The 27,652-nt window shown below is 38.9% G+C and overlaps 1 protein-coding gene across 6 annotated transcripts; it reads right to left on the reverse strand.

The window, feature by feature from the left end:
* Window positions 1-1,312: 1,312 nt before the first annotated feature.
* RIOK3 (RIO kinase 3) lies at window positions 1,313-25,723 on the reverse strand. 6 transcript variants are annotated; one of them, XM_078060508.1, is made up of 14 exons: window positions 25,469-25,721; window positions 24,731-24,848; window positions 18,345-18,460; window positions 17,590-17,735; window positions 17,389-17,496; window positions 17,070-17,179; window positions 15,123-15,266; window positions 14,431-14,558; window positions 8,602-8,799; window positions 7,218-7,377; window positions 5,430-5,510; window positions 5,250-5,339; window positions 4,164-4,271; window positions 1,313-2,916 (listed from the first exon to the last, which is right to left on the reverse strand). In XM_078060508.1, exons 3-14 carry the CDS (start codon window positions 18,407-18,409, stop codon window positions 2,809-2,811), a joined length of 1,446 nt encoding a protein of 481 aa, XP_077916634.1. In that variant the 5' UTR covers window positions 18,410-18,460; window positions 24,731-24,848; window positions 25,469-25,721; the 3' UTR covers window positions 1,313-2,808. The 6 variants fall into 6 exon arrangements, 5 of the variants coding, with proteins under 5 accessions (XP_077916634.1, XP_035954028.2, XP_035954027.2 ...); XM_036098135.2 differs by lacking the exon at window positions 25,469-25,721 and adding an exon at window positions 25,012-25,134; XR_013443357.1 differs by lacking the exon at window positions 24,731-24,848 and having other exon boundaries at window positions 4,069-4,271; window positions 25,469-25,723.
* Window positions 25,724-27,652: the final 1,929 nt, after the last annotated feature.

Here is a 27,652-nt window from a genome sequence, read left to right on the forward strand (position 1 = left end):
GGCAAATAAATATTTTTTTAAAAATTAAAAATAAATAAAAAATAAAAACAAGAGGCTTTCAAATGAATAAACTGAGGTTTCCAAGCATAAAATAAACTTTGAAAACTTAAATCATTCTTTAATTTTTATGTAATCCATACAAAGCTCCAATAGAGAAATAGCTATCCTCAAAATATAAGTATTGAGGTGAAAATACAATTAGATGAGGTTTCACCCCCAATTTTTTAAAGTTTATTTAAGCAATCTATTTGTTAAAGAACTCACAACCTGGAGATTAAGGGCTGCATGCTCTACCAACTGAGCCAGCCAGGTGCTCCTCACCCCTAATTTCTAAAGTGCTGGAAAACTGCTCAGAATCTCAGAAGGTACAGATACCAATCTCTTCTGATGCCTGTAGCCTAAATGAGCAGCAAAAAATATCCTGCCTCTAACATATCTTAGGGACTGCATGTCCTTCATCTTCCTTAGAGGTCTACCATGACCAACATTTCACCAAAAGCTGCCTCACTGCATCCTGCTTTCTGTTTAGATATTTTAAAATAATAACATATACTGAAGGAGAAAAAATTGGCAGGGATGCATGCCACACTATAAACAATGGTTTCTGGAATACAAGGGACTTTTACTTTAGCATTTCTGAATTCCTGTAATATTTAAATTCAAATGAGCATGCATGTCTTTTTTTTTTTAGCAACTTTAAAAAGTTGATTTTTTATAAGGAAATGCGAAGACTTATTTTGTTGATATAAAAATCCTCTACAGGGGCACCTGGGTGGCTCAGTCGTTAAGCGTCCGCCTTCGGCTCAGGTCATGATCCCAGGGTCCTGGGATCGAGCCCCACATCAGGTTCCCTGCTCAGCAGGAAGCCTGCTTCTCCCTCTCCCACTCCCCCTGCTTGTGATGCCTCTCTCGCTATGTCTCTGTCAAATAAATAAATAAAATCTTTAAAAAAATAAAAATCCTCTACAATAATCCTTATTTCTGTAACTTAAGAGATATTCATGTATCTACTTCCAGTGAAGTGAAACAAAATATCCTTGTTTCCAAATTGTGGTTTTGTGTCATTCCTATTTGAGTCTTTACTTAGCAAACCAACACCTCCCACTTCCTTTTTCCCTTAAATGAAATATTTACTCTCTGATACACAAGAGAAAAACCTATTTGTAATGTGAAGTAGGTCATTTATTGAAATATAAATGTGAGAAGCTGAATGGGGAAAAAAATTGCTTAACTACTTAATTTTATACAGAAGGGGTAACTTGGTGCCAGGACATAAGTTAACATAAAGAACAGTAAGAAACCACACAAAGAATGCTCTCTTCATATTTAATATTTTAAAAATCATGTTCACAGCACACTCCAAAAATGCCACACAGCAATGGTTTGCTGCTCTTTGTCAGAGTATGTCAGAAAACAAAACAATTTTTAAATGGCTCATGGTTTTTAAAATTAGTTCTCTGAAATTTCTGTAAAGCCAATAATCACCAGTCATCTAAATCCTTGTTTCAGAGTAGTAAACATTTCAGAAATGTAACGAGTATCCATCCAAAATCACATTTCTCTGAAATGCAGTTAAAAGCTATTGTTATAACAGAAACAAAAATAAATATTTTTCTAGAAAGAATGTATTTGGCATTTTAAAATAATGTTAAAGAAGCTTTCAAGTGTAAATGATGTTTAGATTGTTACTTTCCAGTAAGGAGGAATGATTACATTGTCGTTAATGAACTTCAACCCTAATAAAGCCAATGTACTTTTCCACTATAGTACTTGCTTTATTTAAGAACTGACATCCAGCCAGTACTAAAAATTATGGAAGGAGGCCAGTAGTTCAAATTACTTGGTTAATTTGGTACCAAGTTGTTTTATATATACTTTTCATCATGTGATTATTTAATATTTCTAATTAGCTTGCTCTATTTCTCTCAAAATCAATTATGTATATAGTTTGAATGAAATGTAAACTGAACTTTGTTTCACCGACTTCATTAAAATATGTCAAACATGGTTAATTATTATATTCCACCCTTCAGATAATTTACATTTTCATTATAAATGCAAAGCAGCTGCACCATGAGTTCTATCCTAACCACTTCACCTGAATGTAGAAAAACTGAAAGTTAAATTTAAAGACTTTGAATAGTTAAGAAGTTCTTATGCATTTTTCTCTTTCAGAGATCTGTGATGCCCTGTCTTGGATATGAGTATGGAAAAGAAAAATTCAGTTCATATTCATGACGTACCAATAACCTTCTATTTCTATCAGTTATTTTAAAACCAAATTTCCATTTATGTCACCTACTAAAGAGAAGAGATTTTCCTTTAGAATCATGGTCACAATCTGAAAAAAAACTAAAAAGGGCTAATTTTAGGCCAATAAAATATTTGAGGAAAGATGTAACACAAAACAGGGAGGTGAAAAAAAGCAAGTATATTGTAATAAAAGCCTTCCTTGTAAACACACCTGTCCTTTCCTCCCATGTTTGGAAATGTTACCTAAGTTTTAAAAATTCTCATCAAAACGTTTTATACCACGAATCCTGTAAAATCAGGTTGATTTCAGCTAGATAACCTATAGCTGTTAAAGAATTACATTATCCTGTTCATAAGACGAGAGGTAGTGACATTTTATTCTCCCAATGCTGAGCTACAATCCCACACACCTGGCACATGGGTTACAAGGGGAAAGCACAGAAGCACCATCTTACACTCCTTATGTTTTGGTATTTCAAGCCACCCATAACTTCATTGGCCATTGGCAGCTGACAATCACCACCGTGTTAACAACGAAAGCAGTGGGTGTTGGTGCTATTCATCATATAGGACTGGCGGACCTCCATCATCTTTCAAAAATGAAGCAGCTTTCCTTCCATTCTTCTGAACATGATCTTCATTCATTTTCTCCAAAGCTTCTATCTACAAAATTAATACATTGAATCCATTTGTCAAAATCTTACTTCACAAAAACCACACTTCAGATTGAACCAGCATTTTTACTCTCTTAAAACTAGGTCATTCCTAAGGACACTGGCCTTGAATTACAGTGTGTGACACACATTACAGTGTCTCACAGACCTGCATTACAGGGTGACGCACACGTGTCTGTTTTTTACTTGACTGTATTATCAAAGTCAACATTTAGTGTCTTTATCAATCTAGCAACTAGGATCACATGTCTTACTGTGTACTCCATAAAGCTTTCAGGAAACAAGAAAAAGGAGATTCTAATGTTGGTTCAACCACCGTAGTAACACCTACTTACTGAGCAACTGTACTGTGCTAGAGGTCAGATTTACCATCTTCCTGTGACTTCTCCTCTGCCCTTAGGTTCCACCACAGCCTGGCCAAATTCAAATCACACTGAGGAGTTCTGGAACAGACTCTATACATTCTCTGCTTTGGTATACTGTTGGATTAATTAGCTGCTATTTCACTTTTTGGTTTTTGTTCAATTTTAAGAGAACTTTTCTGTTGGAAGTTTTTTTTTTTTTTTTTTATGGTTCTGCAGATCCATATTGTAATGACTAGGCATTTCTAAGGATGACCACGGCCAACTTTCTCTAGTCAGTTAAAGGCAGGGACCACGTGTGACTGCTCTCTGTATCACCCAGACTGTGCACCAGCCCACTCCCTCATTCATAAATAGAGGCAACAGGAGTACACTGGTAGTGGTGTTATTTGTCCATCTTAGCCGAACCGTGAATTCCTTGAAGAAGTGTTTTGCTGTAAGTCTATCCTAGGTTTTAAGTCTGGAAAGGACCAAAAACATCTCAAGGAAAGAAAAATCTCTACTTTTGCTTTTGAGGGGATAAAAGGATAAAATGAGGGGTGCCCGGGTGGCTCAGTTGGTTAAGCATCCAACTCTGGGTTTTAGCTCAGGTCATGATCTCAGAGTCATGGGATCGAGCCCCGCATCAGGCTCTGCGCTGGGTGTGGAGTCTGCTAGAGATTCTCTCTCTCCCTCTCCCTCTGCCTCACCCCACCACTTGCACTTTCTCTCTCTCTAAAAAAAATAAATCCATCCATCCATCCATACATACATAAATAAATAAATAAATAAAACAAAACCTTAAAAGAAGACGAAGAAAATGAGCTCTGGGTTTCCGCTATCTACTCCATCCAGCTCTCTATTAGCAGGGTGAAAAACAGGCACACAGAATTACCTCAGCTAAGAAATCAGCCTCATTATCTGCTGAAATGTTTAAGCCTGAAACAGCATTAAAGAGTTCTCGTTCACCAAGGGCTTCTTTTACTCCTCCTTTCTGGAAAAACTAGTAAAGAAATATAAGTCAGTAGAAGATATTATAGCAAGGTTCTCTTGAAAACAAAAAACAGAGAATAGTATATAAGATACCCTATATCTTATAATATAGTATATACTATATATATGTATATGTATAATAGTATATAAGATATACTGTATCTTATGAGATACACCGTATCTCATAAGATACCAGTGAATTCCTTCCATAATTTTTAAACCACAGATTTTCTCGTTTCAAATTTAACTATGCTGCTCAGGTTCTACTTGCTATTTGTCCTCTTGAACACATCCGTGCTGCCTTCTGGATTTGTCACAATGCACCTTCTATAGCTATAAATGAGTGGTATATATAAAATTGGGTGGCACTGCTTTGAATGTGTAGACAAAATATTCACTAAATCCCGTGAATTATAATCTTTAAGTAGGTTCAGAAATTATTTCCAATACGAAGTTATTCGATCATTTAGAAAGACCATTCTTGCCTGAATCTATTGCTAACAATTAATTTCCTTTAGAAATAGCAAATAAATGTGACCCAACTCTGTGATTATTGAGTTTTACCTTCCCTAATCTGTTTACTCTACCTCACAGAAATCAGTGATCAGACACAGTACCACTAAGAAGACTATTCTCCTTTTAATGGTAGTAACAATGGCAGTAAGCACGGAGGCTTGCTAATACCAGCTTCACTCGAAGCACTGTGCATGTTAAATGTCTACCTGACTGCTTAAATATCTGCAGTCAAAATAAAAACTCACTCCCTTGCAAATTAAATTCAATAGCCCAAATGTGAGGCATGCAATCAAGTTACTGTTGAAAATGAAACCTGACAAATTGATCTCTGTATCTTTATCTCAAAAGCAGTTGATAACCTAACGCTTCCTTCAATTTATAAGAATATGATCATCTTATTTTTCTTAGGGATGAGAAAAATATTTGAACCTGTTATATCCTATAAAACAGATGTATGAGCTTACATGCCCACCTGGGAGACGTTCCTGCAGTCACGGAACAAGAACTCCAGGCCATGCGGATGGGTTGGCTCTACAGACTGACTGACGTCAATCAACCAGACCTATTTAAGGCAGAGCATACGTTCAGTACACATTCAGTAATTTACATCAAGTCATTCTGTGTGAACATTAACAAAAAGTGTGCTCCTCACCTTCCCGGCATGCCACAGCATGTTATACTCACTGAGGTCAGCATGGACAAGTGTACATTCATTATATAACTGCTGCATCAACTGTGAGGAGGCAAGGCAGACATTTAGGACATGAACAACAATTCTAATTTACCTATGCAACTAAAATGTCTATGCCAACCAATACTTTCCAGAAAAAGCAAAACTAGGTTAAAGAACTTATTTCCTCTTTACTTTGTACAGTCGAACACTGAGCTTTTTTTGTCTTTTTGTTTTTAGGTAGGGCAGGGGAACATTGAGACAATGAAGGGAATGAGTATGACACTTTATTTCCTTGTCTATGTGACAGCAATGAGGTCAGGAGACCAAATGGCAGACCTGGTTCCCCACAGAGTAAGAAAGCAGCCATATTATGATCACTAACCAGAAGATCTAAAAGCCACTTCCCTTCAATAAAAATGGGTGAAAGATTTTTTTCACCTTTTTATATAAGGTAAAAAGTACTTCCTGCCAGACATAGTGGGGAAGAGGTAGTCTTACAAATTAAGTGGCATTATATATTCATTATTGATTTCTTATGGCAAAAATCAGCATTAATGTTTTATTTCTCAGCCTCAACAGAATCAAGTAGGAAAAGCCTATCACTACTTCATCTCTTTCCCAGTTACCCCACCACCCAATGAAGCCAGAAAAATGAACTTGATTTTCCTCTCAATGTTTTTTGGAAGCAGAGAAAGTTGGATTATCTCCCTAGCTCTGTCTTAAAAAATTATTTGGCTAACACTTTCATATTCACATAAGCTGCTGCAGGACGTGAACGCTTTATGCAGAGACCACGTAAAAAGCACAGAGGCTTCTCTGCTATTCAATCAAAACAACTACAGAGGCAGGGTGCCTGGCCAGCTCGCTTGGTAGAACGTGTGACCCTTGATCTTGGGCTCATGAGTTCAAGCCCCGTGTTGGGGGTACAGTTTACTTAACAAACAGAACAAAACAAAAACAAAACTAGAGAAGAATGACAGTTTTAGTAACATTTTCTTAAGCTGGAAGGATCTCAGATGGAATTCAGCTGCTGTCCCAAAGCATAAATGGCTTCAAGATTCCTGACGTGCTCTAAGACCTGTGCACATACGAGAGACCACTCCCTCCCATCTTCCCCTTTTATCATCACTCTTATAACGAGACTACATCTGCTCCCTGCCAACTTCCCAACGACAGGCATTTTCTTAGCTGTTAAGAGCTAGGACATTCAAGAAGGCATACAAACTAATGAGGCATGACATCTGTCTGCCAAATGTAGAAATGTCAACTTTTATTTCATAGATTGTTTTGTGAATAAGAGCTTTATGCTTCCATGTCACTAATGCTAACCAATGAGGCTTCATGAGCTCCTTAGCTCTGATTTTTCTTCAGTGACTCAAGACAGCAGCACATTGATTTAAAGACAATTCTTCAATGTTAATATTCCGTCACAAACTTCAGTTTGTCCTTGTTACATGAACATAAAATAGTATTATTTTAGGAAATTTTTTAAGGTTTAGACAAAATATTTTTTAAAAGTTGGTATGTGAACGCTTTAAAAAGCACAACTTAGGGGCACCTGGGTGGCTCAGTCAGTTAAGCGTCTGCCTTCGGCTCAGGTCATGGTCTCAGGGTCCTGGGATCAAGCCCCGCATCGGGCTCCCTGCTTGGTGGGAGGCCTGCTTCTCCCTCTCCCACTCCCCCTGCTTGTGTTCCCTCTCTCGCTGTATCTCTCTCTGTCAAATAAATAAAATATTTAAAAATAAAAAAATAAAAAGCACAACTTACATGAACAGTTTGGTGGTAGGCTTCTTTCATTTCTTCACTACTGAGCTTTACTTCTTTTAATTTAGGGGCTGGAACTTGATCATGGCCAATAAAAGACATAACTAAAATGTGTTTCTTGAGTAGTACAACTGTTGGACAAGGAATTCCAGCTCTCTGCATTCTACACAGAAAGAAATAATTAAGAATGTAAAAATCAGAAGGAGAGAATATTTCACTTATTCAACAAATATCTAACAAGGGCCTGCAATGAGCTGGCACTATGTTCTGCCCAGGGGCTGGGGGAGGCAGAGACGGTAAAATCCAGCCTCTGCCCTTACAGAGCCATGGGCTGCTGGCAGGCACAGATAGATGAGGAGACAAGGATGGTGTCGTGTGGCACACGGTGTGGGTAGGAGCTACGGGAGCACGCAGCATCAAGGAAGCCTTAGTATAAGAAGTGGGTGAACAGGAATTAGCCAAATTAAGACAGTGTGGGGAAACCTGGTCTAGGGCTGGAAGCAGCTTGTGGAAATGCACAGAGGCATTCAACAGTGTCCATCTGGGGAATGTGTGTCAATCAACATAGCTGGATCTTGAGTCGGAAGAAGGGCAATGTGGGTTGAGGTTACAGAGACAGGTGGGCTCCACACCAGAGAAGGCCTTTGAACTTTACACTAAAGACTACAGAAACTGTTGGAGAATTTTAAGAAAGGCAGGGATGAGATCTCACAGGTATAGAAAAGAGATTGAAGGGCAGCAAGACCTTTTAGAAGATTATTCTACTTACAAGTCTTACTATTTAGAAGAATTTTGCAACTAATAAATATGGATAATTACATTTGAAAGCAAACATCTTCAGAACAAATAAAAATTAAGCATTTAATAGATTAAGATATGGAAGGTTTATTGAGAAAGATTATTACTATATTACTTGGTTGATAAATTCCTTGATAAATTCTGCTTAGAGAACTGAAAACCAAGTCTAATAAAGCAAAATACAATTTGACTGGTCAGACTGCCTCCACCAAATTAACAATATTAGATGTAATAAACATTTTCTGAAACAAAAAAAAATCATTATTTATAATAAGCCTAATTGAAAGCTGAACAATGACAGCATGTAGACATATACAAAATGTCTTAGGCAGAAAATGACTTTGCTTCCCTCAAACTTTACTGAGGAAAGAAAAAAGAAAATGACTTACTCATCCCAAAAGTATGAATTCAGGTTATACCCAGGAAATATTTTCTTACAGAAAGCCTCATTAAACACTAGAATTTCGAGGCCTTCCATAATTTCCACAAATGAATTTAAAAGAAAGCATGGATTTTTTTGCCTGGCTAGTAGGCCTAATACAAAAAAGTAATTACCCTAGATAACTTCTAGCACAATGGTTTTCTTTACCTTGTGAGATTGTGCATTTCTTTTTCTGCCCACATGCGGATGATCTTACGTGGATTTAGTTTACTGAAGCGATCTTTAAACCTGAAATCATCTTTAATATATTTGTCACGATTCTTAAACTCATTAAGGGTTGTTTTAAATACCTTGATGGCACATTCTGTAGGTATAACTTTACTATCTTCCTTTTCATCCTCCATGCTAAGTGGAAGGAAAAAAATTCAGTGTAAGTTGCCAGCTCATAAGTAAAACAATTTCAAAATAAAAATTCTATGATACAAAAGTAGATCTATCTTCTCTAAGAATGTCAAGCTTTGGTGGTTTTTTAAGCTTTTAAGTTTTGGGTCTTAATAAAACCTTAGGACTTGGTTTTTTATTTATTTATTTTTTAGGATTTGGCTTTTTAAATAAAACACTTTCAAATAAATTGTCAACCAGTTTTCAACAATCCATAATATAATCTTCACTTAATGACTATCAAATCAAACTTGAGGAACAATGAAGACATACAGGCTACAATTTACCTGGGATGGTTTATGGGCAAAATTCAGTAAAAGCAACAAAATAGAATAGCTTTTTAAAATGTCTCTTTCACTTCTAACAGATAAAAAGGTGAGTAAAGGGGTCCTTGCCCTATGGATATGCAAGGAGGGGCAGGAGAGAATAGAAGTACATGAATAGGACAGGTCCCTTTGGATTGGGAAGGCCGGACAAGGCTTCATGATATAGGTGGCAACTGAACCAGAACCACGGGTAGGCTATGAACAAGTACAGGCTCAGTATTAACAAAAGTAGAGTTGGAAACTACAGGACACATCTGAGGAATAAGAAACACTATAGTTGAGGCTTGGCTAGAAAGGGGAAATGAAAGAAATCAGAGCTGAGGGACAGGATGGAGGCAGATGTGTAAAGAGAAGCCTGGATGTATTCCTAAAGGTGGTAGGAATCATCAAGGGCTTGACAGACTTCACGAAGATCAAGTCAACGATAATATCAGGATAGAAGGGGGCAGAAGAGTCCAGAGGTGTGGAGCCTACTTAGGATGCTAATGTAATGTTCCCTCAATAGTGAGCCACTGAAAGACCTGAAACATGGTGGTGGCAGTGTGAACAAGTATTTACCTTTAAATATGTGAAGGGATGTTAGTCTGGAAAAGAAAGGAACTCTATTTCCAGAAGATAGAATAGGACTCAAACTCCCAACCCCTTCCTTCTGTACCATATTTTCCCAGCTAATTCCTTTTCTGCCAGTTCATCTCAGGTTAGAGTAATCCAACCTATTCTCTTTCTGTCTTCTCTACCTGGGAAATTTCATTTAGCTCCAAGGCTTTATTTATTTACTTTTTTAAAAGAATTTATTTGAGAGAGATAGCAAGAAAGAGCACGAGAAGATGGGGAGAGGGAGAAGCAGGCTCCCTGCTGAGCAAGGAGCCCAAAGTGGGGCTTGATCCCAGGACCCAGGGATCATGACCTGAGCTGAAGGCATACACTCAACCAATTGAGCCCCCCAGGTGTCCCATAGTCCCACGGCTTTAAATATCTATATACCGGGGCGCCTGGGTGGCTCAGTCGGTTAAGTGTCTGCCTTTGGCTCAGGTCATGATCCCAGGGTTCTGGGATCGAGCCCTGCATTGGGCTCCCTGCTCAAGTGGGGAGACTGCTTCTCCCTCTCCCTCTGCTGCTCCCCCCACCCCCGACTCGTGCTCTCTCTGTGCTCTCTCTCTCAAATAAATAAAATCTTAAAAAAAAAATCATCTATATACAGATAACACCTACATTTCTACCCTCAGTCTCAATTCTCCAGAACTTCAGGCCCATTTACCTGATCCCTACTTGACATCACTTGGATGTCCAGCAGGCATCTCAAACTTAACATGTCCAAAACAAAATTCTTATTAATTGCACCCTAAACCTGCCTTTCTTCACACTCTCATCTCAGTAAATGGCACCACCCAGCTGCTCTAGCCAAGAATGTATCCTCTTACACCCATCCAATCCAACAGCACACACTGTTGATTCTTACCTTCAAAGCGCATCTCTATGGTCTCTTCTATTCTTCATTTTCACTACACCTCTTTAGTCCAAGCCACCGTTCCCTCTTATTTAAACTACTACAATAACTTTTTAACTGACCTTACTGCTTCTTCTCTTACCCCTCCTATAATTCATTTTTCACACAGCCGTCTTTGTAATCCTTCAAAACAAAAATCAAATCACAGCTTTGGTTCCCACTACAGTTAGAGCAGGCTCCTTACCCTGGCTAGGCTAACAGAGTCCTACCTGGTCTGAGCTCTGCTTACTTCTCCAGCTCCTCTCTCCCCTTCACAACTGTGCTCCCAGTGTACTGGCTTTCTCATAGGCTCTCAGGGATACCAAGTTTGTGCCTGTCTTAAAGCATTAACACTAGCTGTTCTCTAGTCTAGAATGTTCTTCCACCTGATCTTTACACAGTACCCTGTACTGTGTCATTCAAATCTTAGTTTAAATGTCACTTTCTCAGAGAAGTTTTCCTGACCTACTAATAAAAAGTAGTGAACCAGTTGCCATGACATCACCACATTTTAACTACCATAACACATATCTGATGTTTTTTGCTTATTTATTACTGTCTTGGAAGGGGGTTGGGGTGGGGAGGAAGTACATTCTATGAGCTCAGGGATAAAGCACAAGTTACTATTCCAATAATGGTTGATTACTTGGCCAACCTGAAAGTGATAGAAACCAGACAGCTTTATGGTGGGCAGAGTCCCAAGATGGCCCCTAAGATCCCATCCCTGGTGTACACACTCTGTACAGTTCCCTCCCCTCGAGTGCAGGGGGAGCAGACACTCTCGATTAGCTGACACTGCACGGCAAAGGTGATGGTATAGTCATTCCCAGGACTACGCTCCAATGTCTAAGACAGTCTTAGCAGACTGGAGGGAGAGATTCTCCTGCCAGCTTTGAAGAAGTGACCTGTTGTGTGAAAGGGCAGCATGACCAGCACCTGCAGGGCCCTCTAGAAGTTGAGAGCAGCGCCCCCCCAACAGCCAACAAGAAAGTAGAGACAGTCCTACAGTGGCAGTGAACTGAACCACAGGGAAGAGGACCCCAAGCTCCATAAGGAACGCAACCAAGCCGACACCCAGATGACAGCCGTGTGACCATGAGCCGAGAGCCAAGCTAAACCATGCCCGCTACAACTTCCGATCAACAGAAACTATGAAATAATAAGTGAGTGTTATTTTAAGCTGCTAAGTCTGTGGTAATTTGCTACATAGCATAGAAAACTAGCAAACTTTTAAAAGCATTTACTTTTAGAAAGCTTGTAGAAAACCTAATGCTCTCTAGTTTTGCTAAATTACAAATGCCCAAGTACAGATTACAATACCAATTCCACCAGAAAGAAAGAGAGATCATTCATTATATCAAAGTATCATTAAGCATAATGGGAAACAGACAAAGGATAAACAAAGCAGTTGACAAGACAAAGGAATACAAATGGCCAATAAAGCACTTGGAAAAAATGTACAACCTTAATCACAAATAAATACACACCAAAATATCAAAATGGTACTTTTCATCTTTTACACTGACAAAAATATTAAGTTTGATAATACTAATAAGCATTAATGAGGATGAGGGAAACAGGTTCATACTGTTGCATAAATTAGTTAACCTTCTCACAGGGCAATCTGTCAGTATCTACTAACACTTATAGAACGTACAACCAACTGTAGATCTGACTAGCTCCTAGGGAAATTGCATTTGCCCTACTATTAAAATTAAAAGATAAACACAAATTAAAGATTTCTGACCTTTGGTGTGACATGTAAGAATTTTTTTTAATTTTTAATAAATAAAAGAAGGCAAGACATGCTGCTTGCTACAAAAGCCAGCTGGTACTCTCCATTCATTGAGGCCTTCCACTATTCAACAAAAAGGAAAAAGAGTGCATACAGTCTGTGCCCCAGTAATTTCAAAGAATTCAGTTTAAGGATATATTTGCAAAAGCACACCAAAGTAGATGTACAAGGATATTCCTATAGATGTACAAGGATATTCCTATCTGTGTACTCTACTATGTAATTATCTTTTATCAACCATAACAGTTATTGCTATAATGTTCTCCTCCTGGCTATGCCATAAGCCCATTAACATAATGGAATGTGCTACTATAAAAATGGGATGCTATAAGCTTGGAAAGATCTATTAACTGAAAAACTAAGATCCCGAAAAGAGAGTATAAACAAATTTTGTATAAACAAATTTAGGGGTATGTGCATAAAAATTCCTGGGAGACTAAACTAAAAACTGTTAACAGTGGTTATCTTTGAAGAAAAGATCTGTGAGATGAGAGCTGATGAGATGATGGCTACTTTCCATTTCAATCCTTTCTATAGAGTTTTAATTTCTACCATGAGTAATCTCTCATTTTAATTTGTGCCATTGAGTTATATCTGCCTGGTCTTAGGGAACCCTTAAAGGAAATTTAGGAAGAGGGCAACAAAGCTTAAAGTAAGGAAAAAATAAATATTTATTAAAATTTCCTTATACCAGTCATTATCAAATATGATCTCATTTATCACCACAAAATCCTATGAGGTAATAAGGGTCAGTTTTTAAAAAAGGTTTAGTAAATTGCTCCAGATCACATAGCTTGAAAAATGTTGAGCTATTTTATCCTAACATTCATTTTTATCCTTTTCATTTTGAAACTTAACAGTATAATTCAATATATGATTACACACGTATGTCTCATACAGAAAGGGAGACTAGTGGGGTGCCTGGGTGGCTCAGTCGTTAAGTGTCTGCCTTCGGCATGATCCCAGGGTCCTGGGACTGAGCCCTGCATTGGGTCCCCTGCTCTGCAGGAGGCCTGCTTCTCCCTCTCCCACTCCCCCTGCTTGTGTTCCCTCTCTCACTGTGTCTCTGTCAAATAAATAAAATCTTTAAAAAAAAAAAAAAAGGAAAGAAAGAAAGAAAAGAAAGGGAGACTAGTTAAATAGTTGAGAAAACCAAAGGCAAAAAAAAAAAAAGAAAAAGAAAACCAAAGGCAAGGACTTAACTAATAATTGTTTGAATCCCCTAAGTACACAGTAAATATCTTCTGAACCTAAAAAGAGCTAGAATAATTCTGGAATCTATTTTAACATTTTTGTCTGTAAACATTACTGAGGCAAAGGAATCTCTGAGGTAGTAAGCCTTGCTGGTTGACCTCAATAGTAAGTGACCAGATGATTTCACATTCCTGGCTTAAGCACGTTCTCTAAACAGGCTCCACTTTAAAAAATGTCTCCCTTCCTCATGCCATTCTTTACTCATCTAAGCCCTTTTAACAAAAGTGAAGCAGGTAAGATCTAAATAGCGTAAGATCTTTCCAAGATGTTTCCTTATGATGCAAGCATTATTTAGTTGGTATTTCTTAAAGAATCACAGTTATAAGGGCAAGAAACAGTAACTGATTTAAGCATATCCCCCTCAACCTGGTGCTAAAGGACCCCATAGTTTAAAGACCATGGGTTTTGAGACAAACCCAACTGTAAATTTTGCTCTGTCACTTACAGCAGCCTGTATGATACAGTATTACAATAATGTAGAAAATAATATATACATAGAAAAAAAGACTGAAGGAGTCTACATAAATTGATTAATGGTTATCTCTAGATGGCAGGATTAGGATGATTATTTTTCTTTGTATGTCCTTATATTGTCTAGACTTTCTAGACACTTTTTAAACACTTTTTAAATTACTCTGCTTGCCAGGTAGCACTGATTTTGCATAAATCCATTTATATAGGGAGAAGGGGTTAAGATTTTATTGACACAATGGTACTGCATTTTGCTCATTTACCTCCCGCCATATGCATGAAAGACAACAGATTCCTTTCCTGTACTAATACAGCCAGTGATTGTCTCCAGCATTCCAGAGTTGATCATTTTATACATAAGTAAACGTGTCTTAGGATCAACTGCTTTTTCCTGAAAAAGATAAAGCACTATAAATGAAAATGACTGATTAATAACAAAACATTTTTTGAGCCATTTCTAGTATCTAGTATATTCAAAATATATGCTTCTTTTTACCTTTATGACTTAATTTACTTAGATGTATATATAACAGGCTCTTAAAAAAGAGTGCTGTCAAAATACATTTCATTTCCATAACTAACTCCAATGCCTATGAAAGTGAATAGCTAAAAGAACTATTAAAAATCAGACTCTCGCTTAGTCAAAATCTTATCTTCAAAGTTTAAATAGCTCTGCTAGTGTAGTTACTATTCGTTTTTTTCTAAAGTTTTAAAAATTACTTTATTCTCAAGATATTAGATACTATCTTCACTAACATAAGACATTAGAAATTAAATTATAAATGTCACAGTGTAACAAGAAACGATTTTTTAACATCTCAAAACATTCATATTCTAATTAATTATGACCACTAAAATGTCAGTTTTGACATGAAGTTTAGTTTTGTTTCTTCCCCAAATATGAAGTTTTCTAATATGAACTTTCCATCAAAGAAAAAAATGTAAGAATACTAACTGCAGTAGAATGCTCCTTTTTCTCATGGAGGCGGGCACTTCGACGTTCTTCTGAGTAGGCATGTTGTTTTAAAGCATTGAAAACATGGTTTGATAGTTTTAAATCCATTCCAATTCCATCTCCTACCTGAAACTCAGGTGCAAACTGCCAAAAAGAAGAAAACAATTAACATCTGAGTACTTTAAAATGGGGATGGTAATAACAAAAAAACAAGATCAGTCTTTACTTGGAACAGGTTTCTTACTCAGTCGATGATTAGGCTACAAAAGCAGAACCCATAGGTATTACAGAGAAAAAAATAAAATAACTCACTAAAAACCCAACAGAAAGAAGAGGAAGGCTATTTAAGGAAAGCACAGACAATACTGAATCACATCTAAAAACTAAGGTATTTCAGCATATGCTCTGCACCTTGCTTTTACATTAGACAAAGGACACACTATATTTTTAAGGCTACCCCAAATCTTACCAAAGAAATACAAACTTATAACTAATTATTTTCGAGGAGTGGGTTAATATAGCAAGCTATGCCCACACCATGACAATTATGTTCTAGAGATTACTGCCCAACATGGTAGCCACTAGCCACATGTAGGTATTTAAAGTTAAATAAATTAAAATTAAATTAAAAATTCAGCTCCTTGGTTGCATCACTCAAATTTCAAGTGCTCAATTGCCAAATACGGTTACTATTAGTTAATACGGATATAGAACATTTCTATTATCACACAAAGCTCTACTGGAGAGGGTTGTTCTAGAGTCAGATCTGGACTATTTCTAGAATTTAATAATAAGTTTATGGGGCGCCCGGCTGGCTCAGTCAGTGGAGCACGTGACTCTTGATTGCGGGGTCATGAGTTCGAGCCCCACACTGGGTGCAGAGATTACTTTAAAAAATAAAGCATTGGGACGCCTGGGTGGCTCAGTCGGTTAAGAGACTGCCTTCAGGGGCGCCTGGGTGGCTCAGTCGTTAAGCGTCTGCCTTCGGCTCAGGTCATGATCCCAGCGTCCTGGGATCGAGCCCTGCATCGGGCTCCCTGCTCAGTGGAAAGCCTGCTTCTCCCTCTCCCACTCCCCCTGCTTGTGTTCTCTCTCTCGCTGTGTCTCTCTCTGTCAGATAAATAAATAAAATCTTTAAAAAAAAAAAAAAAGAAAAAAAGAGACTGCCTTCAGCTCAGGTCTTGATCCCAGAGTCCTGGGATCGAGTCCTGCATCAGGGTCCTTGTTCAGTGGGGAGCCTGCTTCTCCCTCTGCCTTCTGATCCCCCTGCTTGTGCTCTCTCTCTCTCTGACAAATAAATAAAATCTAAAATAAATAAATAAAGCATTAAAAAAATTATAAATAAATAAGTTTACTTAAGTATTTGTGTTCTAAAGTCTAAATGTTTTCTATTAACCACAAGATTCATAAAGGAGGAAGAATGCTAATTTTTCTTTTTTAAATTTTTTTAAATTACATTTTATTTCTGATTTTGCAGGGGTAGTTGAGGCATAAGATTAAAAAATTCAACAAATATAAAAGGGTATTTCTCTCTCCCATCCCTAACCCCCAATCATCACTGGTCTCTGTTTCTTGGGTAGGGGTGCTATTGGAAAATAATATGCTGAAAAATAAATATTCTACTTTCATAAGAACTATTTCTTAATTTTAGAATCCATGCAAATCAAACCGGTTTTCTTAATATTGTTATAGAATTTTATTCTGAGGTACATTCTCATTAGTGGCTCAGTTTTCATGGTATTGCTATATTATCATCTACAACATCTTTAGATCCGTCCTTATGAAGTATATTTTTAGAAATTTAAGATACTGTATTTTTTTAATTAGTTGATTAATTTAAAAAATTTTTTATAGAAGTACAGTTGAAAACATATTGTATTTAGAATCCCATGTTTTTAACATACCAATAAAACTCTTGATTCAGTGATAATACTTCCTGTAACTTACATTTTCCATTCTGGCTGTATTCTTTCTCCCACATACTACTTCATCATGTTTGGTGGTGATGTCTTTTCCTTTTCCAATAAAACCCTTTTTGGGAGTAGGAACTGGTTTTGCTAAAGGCGATTAAGACAAGCCAAGTTTATGTAAAAGTAGCAAAGACTAAATTGTTGCATTCAATATTGTCTGAAAAGATACTTGAATCTAACAATAACTTACCAAATGAGATTCAAAGATAAATATAAAATACAAGGATCCATTGGAAAATTTAGTCTTCCTCTGTCCCTGTCCTACCCCAACCCCCAGAAAATAAAAGTATTGATACCTGGTATGTAGGGATCATCACGAGTGTCTTGCCAGTCAACCTCATCCTCAGAGCTATCACTGTCTTCATAAGGATGCAATTTTCGATAATTTTCAAAGGAAATGGAAACTTAAAAGGCAAAAATAGGTGAAGATTTACTGAGGAGCACGTTACAAGCAGTTTCTGCCACCCAATGGAGGTGTTATAATAAGGTCACAGTACCTTTGCTATCTCCATTGAATTTTTTTTCTTCACGCCTAAGCTGTGCATCATATTCTCTGTCAAATTCCATCTGTAGCATCTGAGCCAGCATTAGGTCGCTGGAAGTGTCAATGTTTTCTCCAGTAATAAATGGTCCTTCAGTGACACTATTCAAAATAAGGCAACATAAACTAAAATAATGTGCTTGCATAAACAGATGCTACCTATCATGATAGAAGAGTGCCTTTTCACTGTTACAAATTGTACTGAAGAAGCAATGGGAAAAACTTGATCACATCATTTACCTTCCGTCCAGCTGCCCTCTGACCAATGTTAGGCACTTGTGAGAGCACCAACTAGGATTAAGAGAGCTGCAAGAGAAAGCTAAAGGGGCTACAATAAAATCTAAACCGAGACTCAAACCTCATTTGTTCTGTGTTCTGGAGAAAGAACATGGATGAAAAGATAAAATACAAGCATTTGATCAAAACTGTATCCTACTTCACTATTTGCTAATTTGGAGATCATGTGGCTCAACTGCTGTAACAACTAAAACCCAGAGAAACAGAGTGGTTTGCCCAAGATAGTATTGACGACTAATCACAGAATCAGGATCAAAACTCAAATATCGGTGAACTCCCAGTATGGTACTCTTTCTACCACATTGCTTTTCAAAATGTGTTTCTTAATCATTGGCCAGGACAATCACTAATCAAATCCTAAAACTTTAATAAAAAGCTGCTAGACAATATAGATTCTTTATGAATTTTACTTACGCAACTTCAGGAAAAGCGGCAGCTTCTTCTTCTAACTGCAATTCTTTAGCCAGCTGTTCACTCATTACGTCAGCCAAGGAACAAGATATTGTATTTTGAGTGGTAGCCCATGGACACTATTTAAAGAAAAGGGAGGGGTTAATTCATAATCATGAAATTAAAGTACCTTCCAAACTTGAAAATAGGATTATCTTTTGAGAATTAAAAAAAATCAACCCAAAATAAATAATTACCTACTTAGAGAAATCATCTAAAAAGTAAAAATAATAGGGCGCCTGGGTAGCTCAGTCAGTTAAGCATGTGACTCTGGATTTTGGCTCGAGTTGTGATCTCAGGGTCGTGGAATTGAGCCCCACATCAGGCTCTATGCTGAGCAGGGGAGTCTGCTTGAGATTTCTCTCCCTTTCCCTCTGCCCACCTCCCCCCGCCCCGGTTCACAGGGGTGCTCTCTCTCTCAAATAAATAAAATAAATCTCTAAAAAAGTAAAAATATCTCCCAGCTCAAATCTAATCAAAGATAAATGTAAACTAGATCTGTCAAAAGCACTTTCTAACCTGTTTGGTAGGTGTGTCCTTTTAGTTGAGGAAGAACATCAGGCTCCTGCATATATAGCATCACCCCACTACCTGATGAGTTCATGCAACTACCCTGTTCTGATTCCATGCTCACAAAATAATCTGCTTTTAATCTGGCTTCCCATGTAGACTGTCTGTCTCCCTCTCTTTTTTTTTTTTTTCAAATATTTTAAGTAATCTCTATACCCAAGATGGCACTGGAACTCACAACCCTGAGACCAAGAGTTGCATGCTCTACCAACTGAGCCAGCAAATGCCCCTGTAGATTCTCTTTTAGGACAGACTACACCAACTAGCACAATTCAAAACCCACTTAGAAGTTAGACCTCATTCTAATTTAAGGAGTAAATCTTCTACATGTGTAAAGTGTATGTCAGCCCCTTTCAAGACATCTGGGATATGTTAAAACAAAAATAACAATGACAAACAATAAAAACTACATTTCTGAACTTTAGAAGCTGAGAAACAGTCTTGAAACAATGCCACTACAACAAAGCAATATTCTGTGAGATTCTTCTTGGACAATCAGCCAGTTAGCCTTCCTCAATGACATCACTATCTCAGCCCTTTTGAAATACAAACCGTTAAGTTTATTTCACAATTCCTAATTTTTGAGGGGGCAAGCTTTACTTAGCAGCAGCAAATGATTACATTTGATAGTCTAGTGATTAAGACCACTAATATTGAATAATATGTCTAAATCTCTCTTGAACTGACCCAGCTTTCTCTATCTCCCTTCTGAGATTCTACTCCAAGGTATCACCCTCCCATCACCAGGCTACTCTAATAAGAGAGTCCTAACTAATCTTTCTGTTTCCAGTCCTGCTTGTTTCCATTTTTCACACCATAGCACAACGGCTTTTCTAAAATGCAGATTTGATTAGTTCGGTTTCCTTACTTACAGCTCTTGATTGTTTTAAGGTTTTCCACTGCCTTTAGGATAAAGTCCAAACTCATTCCTTAACTACTGCTGAGTGTCTAATTTAGAATTTAGAATATAGCATATGATGATATCTGTTTTAGCCAAAAACTTTTAAGTCAAGTTTAGGTCCTCTAGCTGGCCTACCACCCTTGCTCAGGTTCCATAGCACTGAGGCTCAGGAATTTACTTGGTTCAGGTTGTTAGGATGAAGCTCTTAAGGGTGATAAATGATAACTGTATTTATGCCTAAGTGAATCAGAATCAAGTTTTATCTAGTCTCATCCTGAGATTAATGAGATGCACCCAGCACATACCTATACTAGCCTACTGCACAATTATTCCAGCCTCACATAAACCCAGATGTGGAGAAAACAAGGAAGGTTTTCTCAAGGTCTGGTGTGACTTTCATTCACTCAGATCTTCATGTGCAATCGAGTACTCTCCTGGTGAGGCTTTTGAGGTCTAGAATCTTGAAGTTCTCTGTAATCTGGAGAATATAGCTATCTCTTGGCCAATGACTCCTGCTGACTTCCCTCTGAATCCTCTAGGTAGAATACATAATGCTGCCCCCCCCACCTAGAAATGTCTGGTCTGATCAGTTTCAAAGTCCAGGCTCCAAAAGGCAAATGGCTGTATTCTCTAACTCAGATCTGTCAACCACATTTTGCAATGACAATAGAATAACAGACAACACTAGAATATTCACTATATTTGAATCACTTGCCTAATATACATAATTTGCATAATTATTTGAGACCCACAACCACTGCGTAGTTACCATATCATCCCCACTTTATAGACTTAGAAACTGAAACACAGAAAGGTTTTTTAACTCAAGATAACACTGTAGATTTGAACCAAGACAGGAGAACTTAAGGGGCTGCCCTCAGCATTTTGCTATACTGCATCCCTAATCACCTTGTCCTGGAATGTGAGAAGCAAACCTCTATACCGCCTGCACTATGAAATCCAAATTCCTCAACAATGAATGCCTTTCACAATTTGACCTACTTTATCTTTCCAGTCTCAGCCCTTACGTACCCTATGCTCTAATAACAAAAATCATATGCTAATAGCGGCACACTTTCACCCCCCCATGCCTTCACACATGCTCTTCTCTCAGTGGATTTTCTTCCTCCTCTATTTCCTCCAATTGAGTAAGCATCACCAACTCCATAAGGCTCTCTCAATTTCATCAGATGAAATCAGATCCTTGCCTTTGTGCTCCCATACCACTGTGCAAATACATTTAAGTGCAGGACCAGTGATTGTATCAGAGTTCATGTATCAGCCACAATACAACATAAGCCCCTTGAAGGGCAGGGTCTTCTCATTCTCAGAGCCCAGCATAGAGCTTCAGATGTAAAGAGGCACTCAAGTATTCACTGAATAACATGTGCCAAAAAGAAACACTGGAAATATTTCACAGAACTGCCAGGCTGTCCCCAAGCTGCAGAGATCTGATGCCTTTCTACACCCCTACTATTCGAACATCCCCTTCTCCATCTTGAAGTTGGCCCCTTTGGCCAGCCACTTCTGGTGCTTCTAGTTGTTTGCCAGCAGTCAATTAATTTTACTAAGATGTTAAATAAAGTATTAGCTGACAATTTCTCAGAAGAGGCAAAACTGACAAGCAGGGACTATTATTTTGAGGCAGAGACTGACCTAAATCCAAGATAGACTGAACCAGAAAGGGAAACACATAGAGACCACCAGAGAGCACCACGATATCCGAATCACCCGCTCCTACTGATCTTGCTTCTTGGAGCCTTGTACTCTAGAGCTGTACTTTCCCGCCTTTTACCTCTGCTGACCAGCTCAGCTGGGCAGACTCACACTGGGACAACTTGCATGGGTAAAGGTAAATAAGGTAACAAAGGCTGCCAACTTCCACACTCTTAAGTCAAATACAAATTCCTCAAACCAGCAGTCAAAAACCCTCCATAAAAATTTTTAGGCTGTATGAGAGACAGCTGCCAGACAGGGAGCAATCCGCCATGGGCACGAGGGGTTCACCATTTCAAGGAGGCCTCAGAAAATTTATTGGGAGGTCCTCCTATGAATGGGCACCAGAGGATATATATAGAGGAATCATCTGTCATCATCTTGTAACTCCTCAATAAATCAAAAACACTCTTTGTGAATAGAGAAACTTTATTAAATGTTAAAAATAATAATAAATTTAAGGAGATAGAGAAAAAAAGCCCTCCATAATCTTGCTCTGCCTTCACTATCTAATGTCACTTCCCACTATTCCCTTCATCAGCATAAACTCCCCACAGCATCAAGATCTGATGGGAAACCCCACACAATCATTCCCAGTTAGTTATTCTGCTTTAAATGACATCTATCAAGCCCATAACCAGCTCCCTGATTGTTTCATTCCTGTTTGCTTGAGACCTCTGAGACCTGACCAGTTTTCCTCTCCTCTGGAAAACCCACCACTGAACTCTGGTCCTTGGAGTTCTTTACTATTACCACGTTCTTCAACACCAGGGGGGCTGCAGATTAGAGGGAAATTATCTCCCTTTCCTTACATCTCCTAAAGATGCACACCTAGCTACTCATCCTGCAGACCACTGTGGGGAAGAATCAAGTAAATAAAAAACAGTAAATATGAAGGAGGCACATAATAACAAAAATTCAATCCTCAACTTGAAGCAAGTCAAGAGAATCATAACCCACAGGAAGGTCTCTTTTCTGCCCATGCAACTAAAAGATATAATTTGGGTAGAATATTTAAGTGGGTAATTTTACTTCTCAAGACAAGGGTCTCTGGAAAACATCACTTGGGTCTATAAAACGCTAATCTTTTTTTTTTTTTTTTTTAACTTTTAATCTTAGAGTAGTTTTAGAATTATAGAAAAATTGCAAACATAGCAGAGTTCCCAAATATCCCATACTCAGTTTCCCCTGTGGTGGTATTGTACATTTGCCATTAATTAATGAACCAATATTTGTATATTATTATTAACTAAAGTCCATACTTTATTCAGATTTCCTCTGTTTTTCTGTAAGGTCCTTTCCCTACTTCTGGATCGTATCTATCCAGCATACCATGTAACATTTAGTCATCATGCCACTTTAGGCCCCTTTTGGCTGTTGAGTTTCTCAGACTTTGTTTTTGATGACCCTGACAGTTCTGAGGAGTACCATGAATTCATTTTTTACAGTTCTCTTTCCAACAGAGCTACACATTTCCTCACTTCTGCCTACAGTTTGCCAATCCTCCATTCTTGGAATATCCACTAAAATTCTTTGTCCATAATAGCAGTTTGGCATTTTATAACTGGCACCCCATGACCCTGGGGGAGGTGTCCCCAAAACCCTTTCAGGGTGTCTGTGAGATCAAAATTATTTTGTACTAAGACATTCTCTGTCTTTTCCAGTCTTATTCTCTCAAGACTGCACAGTGGAGTTTTCCAGTCTACAGCAGATCTGATAACAGCACTCTGATGGCTTGTGAAATATGTACTTGAATATTCTCGCATTTTCCAAAATTCTAAGGTAGTAAGTTTAGGATATAAATGTGCATTTTTAGAGATTAGTTCAGTTTGTTCTCAGTACATCTACTATGCTTTTATTAGCCATCTTTGATTATATCGGCTATAATCTATGCATCTATGAGGATGGATTTTCTTCATATATTTCAAATAAAACATCCCACAACAGACTAAAAAAGGTCTTCTATTAAATCAGACATTAGGGGCACCTGGGTGGCTCAGTCGGTTAAGCGTTTGCCTTTGGCTCAGGTCATGATCCTGGGGTCCTGGGATGGAGCCCTGAGCCTGCTTCTCCCTCCCTCCCTGTCCCTCCCCAGCTCATGCTCACTATCGCTCTCTCTCTAGTCTCTCTAAAAAAAATAAATAAAATCTTTTAAAAAAATCATACATTAAAGAGATTTGCAAAAATACAAAACAATACTACACCACTAATTTTTTTGTTTTGGAAAATGGGGGGTTACATATAAAAATGTTATTTATATTAACACATAATGACTTTTAAATCACTTAATAAAAATTTTTCAATATCTCAGTTTTAATTTCCAATATGATAAATATCAACAGATGTAACCAATATAAACAATTTGGGGTCCTCAATGATTTTTTTAGAGTATAAATTAGTCCTGACCAAAAAGTTTTGAGAATCGCTTGTCTTTGACATTCTTTACATTTTTCAAGACCTTCCTCAAATCTCCACCTCATCCACGAAGCCTTTGATAATCAGGTCTTCCAAGAGGTTAGAGGAGGAAAGGATTAAGAGATACTTGTAGCATCTAACTGTTCGGGCTGTGAAAATGCTGTCTTCCTAGTAGAATATCAATAAACCCCAGTATTATTTTTTTGTTGAATGATGAAAATGAAATTTTATATTTCTGATGATGCATACTTAAATGAAAATATGACTGATAACAAATATTTTATTACTGAATTAGCTTTGTAAGTGAAATTTGTTCTGACATTAGGTATCCTGACCAATGTTTGTCTCATTTGACATTTTTATCAGCCTTTGGGTGCTTAACTGAAGGAATTTAACATGTAAAGCATACATTTATTAGTATCTGGCTACTGATTTTGTCTTTTTATGTCTACTGATATTGGCCTTGTAAACAAGGCTTAATAGATGAAGTAACACAAAATAACATGTAGATGTAACCACATTTGCCAAAGGATTATCTTAAATTCTCCCTACAGTTGTATGAGAACGTTCATAAAATTAACTTTAATTAAACTTTCATAAATTCCTTTTAATAGCCAATTATTTCTCTTTTCTCTTTAGGCCTAGCCTAAAGATCTAATAAAATGAGGGACCCTTTAAACGGAACAGATATTCCCTGACAGCATGTGAAAAACAATTAGGAAGCTATAAAAGTTGGATTCTTTCCAACCTTAATTTGAGGAACACAACATCCCAATTGAAGCACTCTTGCTTTCAAGCAAACCCTCAATACAGCGGCAGAGGAGTCTTTTCATCCTTCTGATGAAAGTATCATGCAAAGGAGCAGTCTGAAAACCAGAAACCAAATGTGAAATAAACCTAACAGTTGGTCATTACAGGAAAAAGCTTAAACATTAAAGCCCAAGCAGATGAGAATTCATAACCGTTTTTTACAGTGTGTAATGTACACCCGAGTATTAGCCTGGGGGAGGGAGGTGCGCCTGGACTTACCTTTTACTCCTTCAAAAACAAGAAACGGTCTCAGTCGGACAACCGCATTTGTCAAGTTAAGGAAACAGCTGCCAAAATGACCTTTCCGTCGGGCTTTCTGTATGTTATTCGGCTGACTCACTTGGCCCGTGAAAAACAAGATCATGCTTGATATTCCTCAAACGTCAGAGTCTCTAAGCCAGCCCTGCCCAAATATCTGCCACGGAGGTTCAGAAATCAAGGCGCAGAACTAGCCAGAGAGCCCAAACCGCCGAGAGTGGCCACTGGCAACCGCGGCCGCCCTCCCCACCTCTCCCATCCCACCCCGGCAGCCCCGCCACCCGTCCCCACCTCCCGAGGTCGCCAGAGTCCCGCTCAGAACTTCCCGAGTCGCCTGCGGAGCCGCCTCGGTGCCTGCCACCTTCTCCGGGCCTCCCGGGTGACCAAGGCAGGTGCGTCAGCTCCGACCGCCACTCACCTTGCTGGGTCCCCAGGGTGCTGCGGACCCCGGCTCAGGCGCTGCCACTCCAACCAGATCCATGTTGGAAAAGAAGCCAGCGACGAGAACAAGGCAGACAGGTGGCAGGACCGGGAAGCAGCCTCCGCCGAGAAAATAGGCGGCGGTCCTGGGGCGACAGGCTGCTGGTGCCGGAGCTGAGGTGACAGATGGCGGCGCGGCCGCGTCCGGAACTACATCTCTTCTCTTCCGCCCGCTCCGCTGGGACCGTCGCTTCTGATAGGCCGCCCGCCGGGGCCTCCGGGTTTTGCCTCCTTTCCCCGCCCCCGGCGGCCCGCACTTCCGGCCGCTGCCCGGGGCCGGGGCTGCCCGCGCTGCTGGCTCTGACTAGTGGTCGTGGTCGCCCGTGCGGGACGGAGCAGGCGCCGGGTGTGGCTTCCTCTGGCCAGGCTGTACCCTGTTGCCGCACCGCCTTCCCCTTTCTTCCCCACCGGGGGACCCGAGACACCATCTGGATCTAGTTAAACTGAATTAAGCTGCGTGCTAGTCAGTTCATAACACCAAACAAACGAGGCTGCTTCTGTTCACTATTTTCTGGGTTAATTCTGAACTGGGATGGTGTGGGGGACAGAAAATAGCTGATGTGGAGAGGTCGGATTTTGTTGTTACTGCAGTTTGTCGTTAGGAAGCGGGGCATAAAAAGTGAAAATGTGTAAAATGTGTTATAAAACACTGAGCAAAAATAGGACTGCATAATAAAAGTTTTGATTAGATGTTTTGTAGATTCTCGTAAAGTGACCAGGTAAAAATAGCCAAGCATTATATTTCACTTACTATATTCATGCATTGTCCAAAGTACTGTATTAACTCTCAGTCCTCAAAATAATCATGAGAGGTGCATTCTATTTCTAGCATGATCTCGATTTTACCGCTAATGGAATGTAGGCACACAGAGCTGAAGTAACATGCTGGAGGTCATAGAGCTAATGAGTGTCAAGGCTAAGGAGTGGTGAACCCAGGCATCCTGGGCTAGGGGACTGGCCCTACATGTGTACATGTTGACTTTTCAGACATTCTAGAAATAAACACTGAATAGCGATGTTCTCCTTAAATTGCAGTTCTGAGCCAGGATCCCTGACTGTCTATGCTTGAGATCCCTAGGATACCCACCTTGATGGTTTCCCTTAGCACACAATTTTTGTTATTCCAGGTCAGAACGTGTTCTGAATCTTCCAAAAACCCCAAATTAAAATAAGGCAAAATTATAACTATATGTTAGGATACAGACCTATGCTTGGCAAATGTTGCACATTTATGTGAATGTGTGTGGAAATCACATTCCCTCTTAAGGTTCAAAGGATTATAATTGGGGTATAGATAGTTGAGGGAAAATGGATGTAACCAGAAATTAAATGGATCTCTCAATTCAGGATAAGAAAGAAACAGGAGAGAGAATCAACCAAGAGAAGTTATTGGAGTTCCGATTAAATTAGCCAAGAATTTCTAGGGGTGCCTGGGTGGCTCAGTCAGTCAATCGACTGCCTTTGGCTCAGCTCATGGTCTCAGGGTCCTGGGATCGAGCTCCTCATCAGGCTCCCTGCTCGGCCGGAAGCCTGCTTCTCCCTTTCCCACTCCCCCTGCTTGTGTTCCCTCTCTCGCTGTCTCTGTCAAATAAATAAATAGAAAATCTTAAAAAAAAAAAAAAATTAGCCAAGAATTTCTAAAGAAAAAGATGAAAGGGAAAAGAGCATATCAGAAAGAAAGGCTGAGGCACAGTGCATGACAAAAATGTGCCAGTGAGGGGTGCCTGGGTGGCTCAGTCGTTAAGCGTCTGCCTTCGGCTCAGGTCTTGATCCCAGGGTCCTGGGATGGAGCCCCGCATCGGGCCCCCTGCTCACCGGGAAGCCTGCTTCTCCCTCTCCCACTCCCCCTGCTTGTGCTCCCTCTCTCGCTGTGTCTCTCTCTGTCAAATAAATAAAAATCTTTATAAAAAAAAAAAATGTGCCAGTCAGGGGCCTATTGGGGGACGTATAAGAAAAGGACAGGAAGTCAAAAGTAGAACTAAGAATCTGGATATTTGTTTTAGATCATTTTATTCAACACATTTTTATTGAGTGCTCTTTTTAGTACCCAACATTGATGTGACAAATATGAATAAAAATAGGTGCACATCCTTATGGACCTTGAAGTCATAAACACAGTACA

The sequence above is a fragment of the Halichoerus grypus genome, chromosome 13 (genome assembly GCF_964656455.1).
Source record: "Halichoerus grypus chromosome 13, mHalGry1.hap1.1, whole genome shotgun sequence".
Lineage (NCBI taxonomy): Eukaryota > Metazoa > Chordata > Mammalia > Carnivora > Phocidae > Halichoerus > Halichoerus grypus.

Bases quoted from the DNA above. Each gene is read 5' to 3' on its own strand.
- RIOK3 (XM_036098134.2), bottom strand. From the start codon at position 25,531: ATGGATCTGGTTGGAGTGGCAGCGCCTGAGCCGGGGTCCGCAGCACCC. The intron at 7,378-8,601 runs GTAAAGAAAACC...CTTTCTGTGTAG, and splicing joins GAAATGCACAATCTCACAAG to AATGCAGAGAGCTGGAATTC. The intron at 5,340-5,429 runs GTGAGGAGCACA...TGCCTTAAATAG, and splicing joins TGCTGTGGCATGCCGGGAAG to GTCTGGTTGATTGACGTCAG.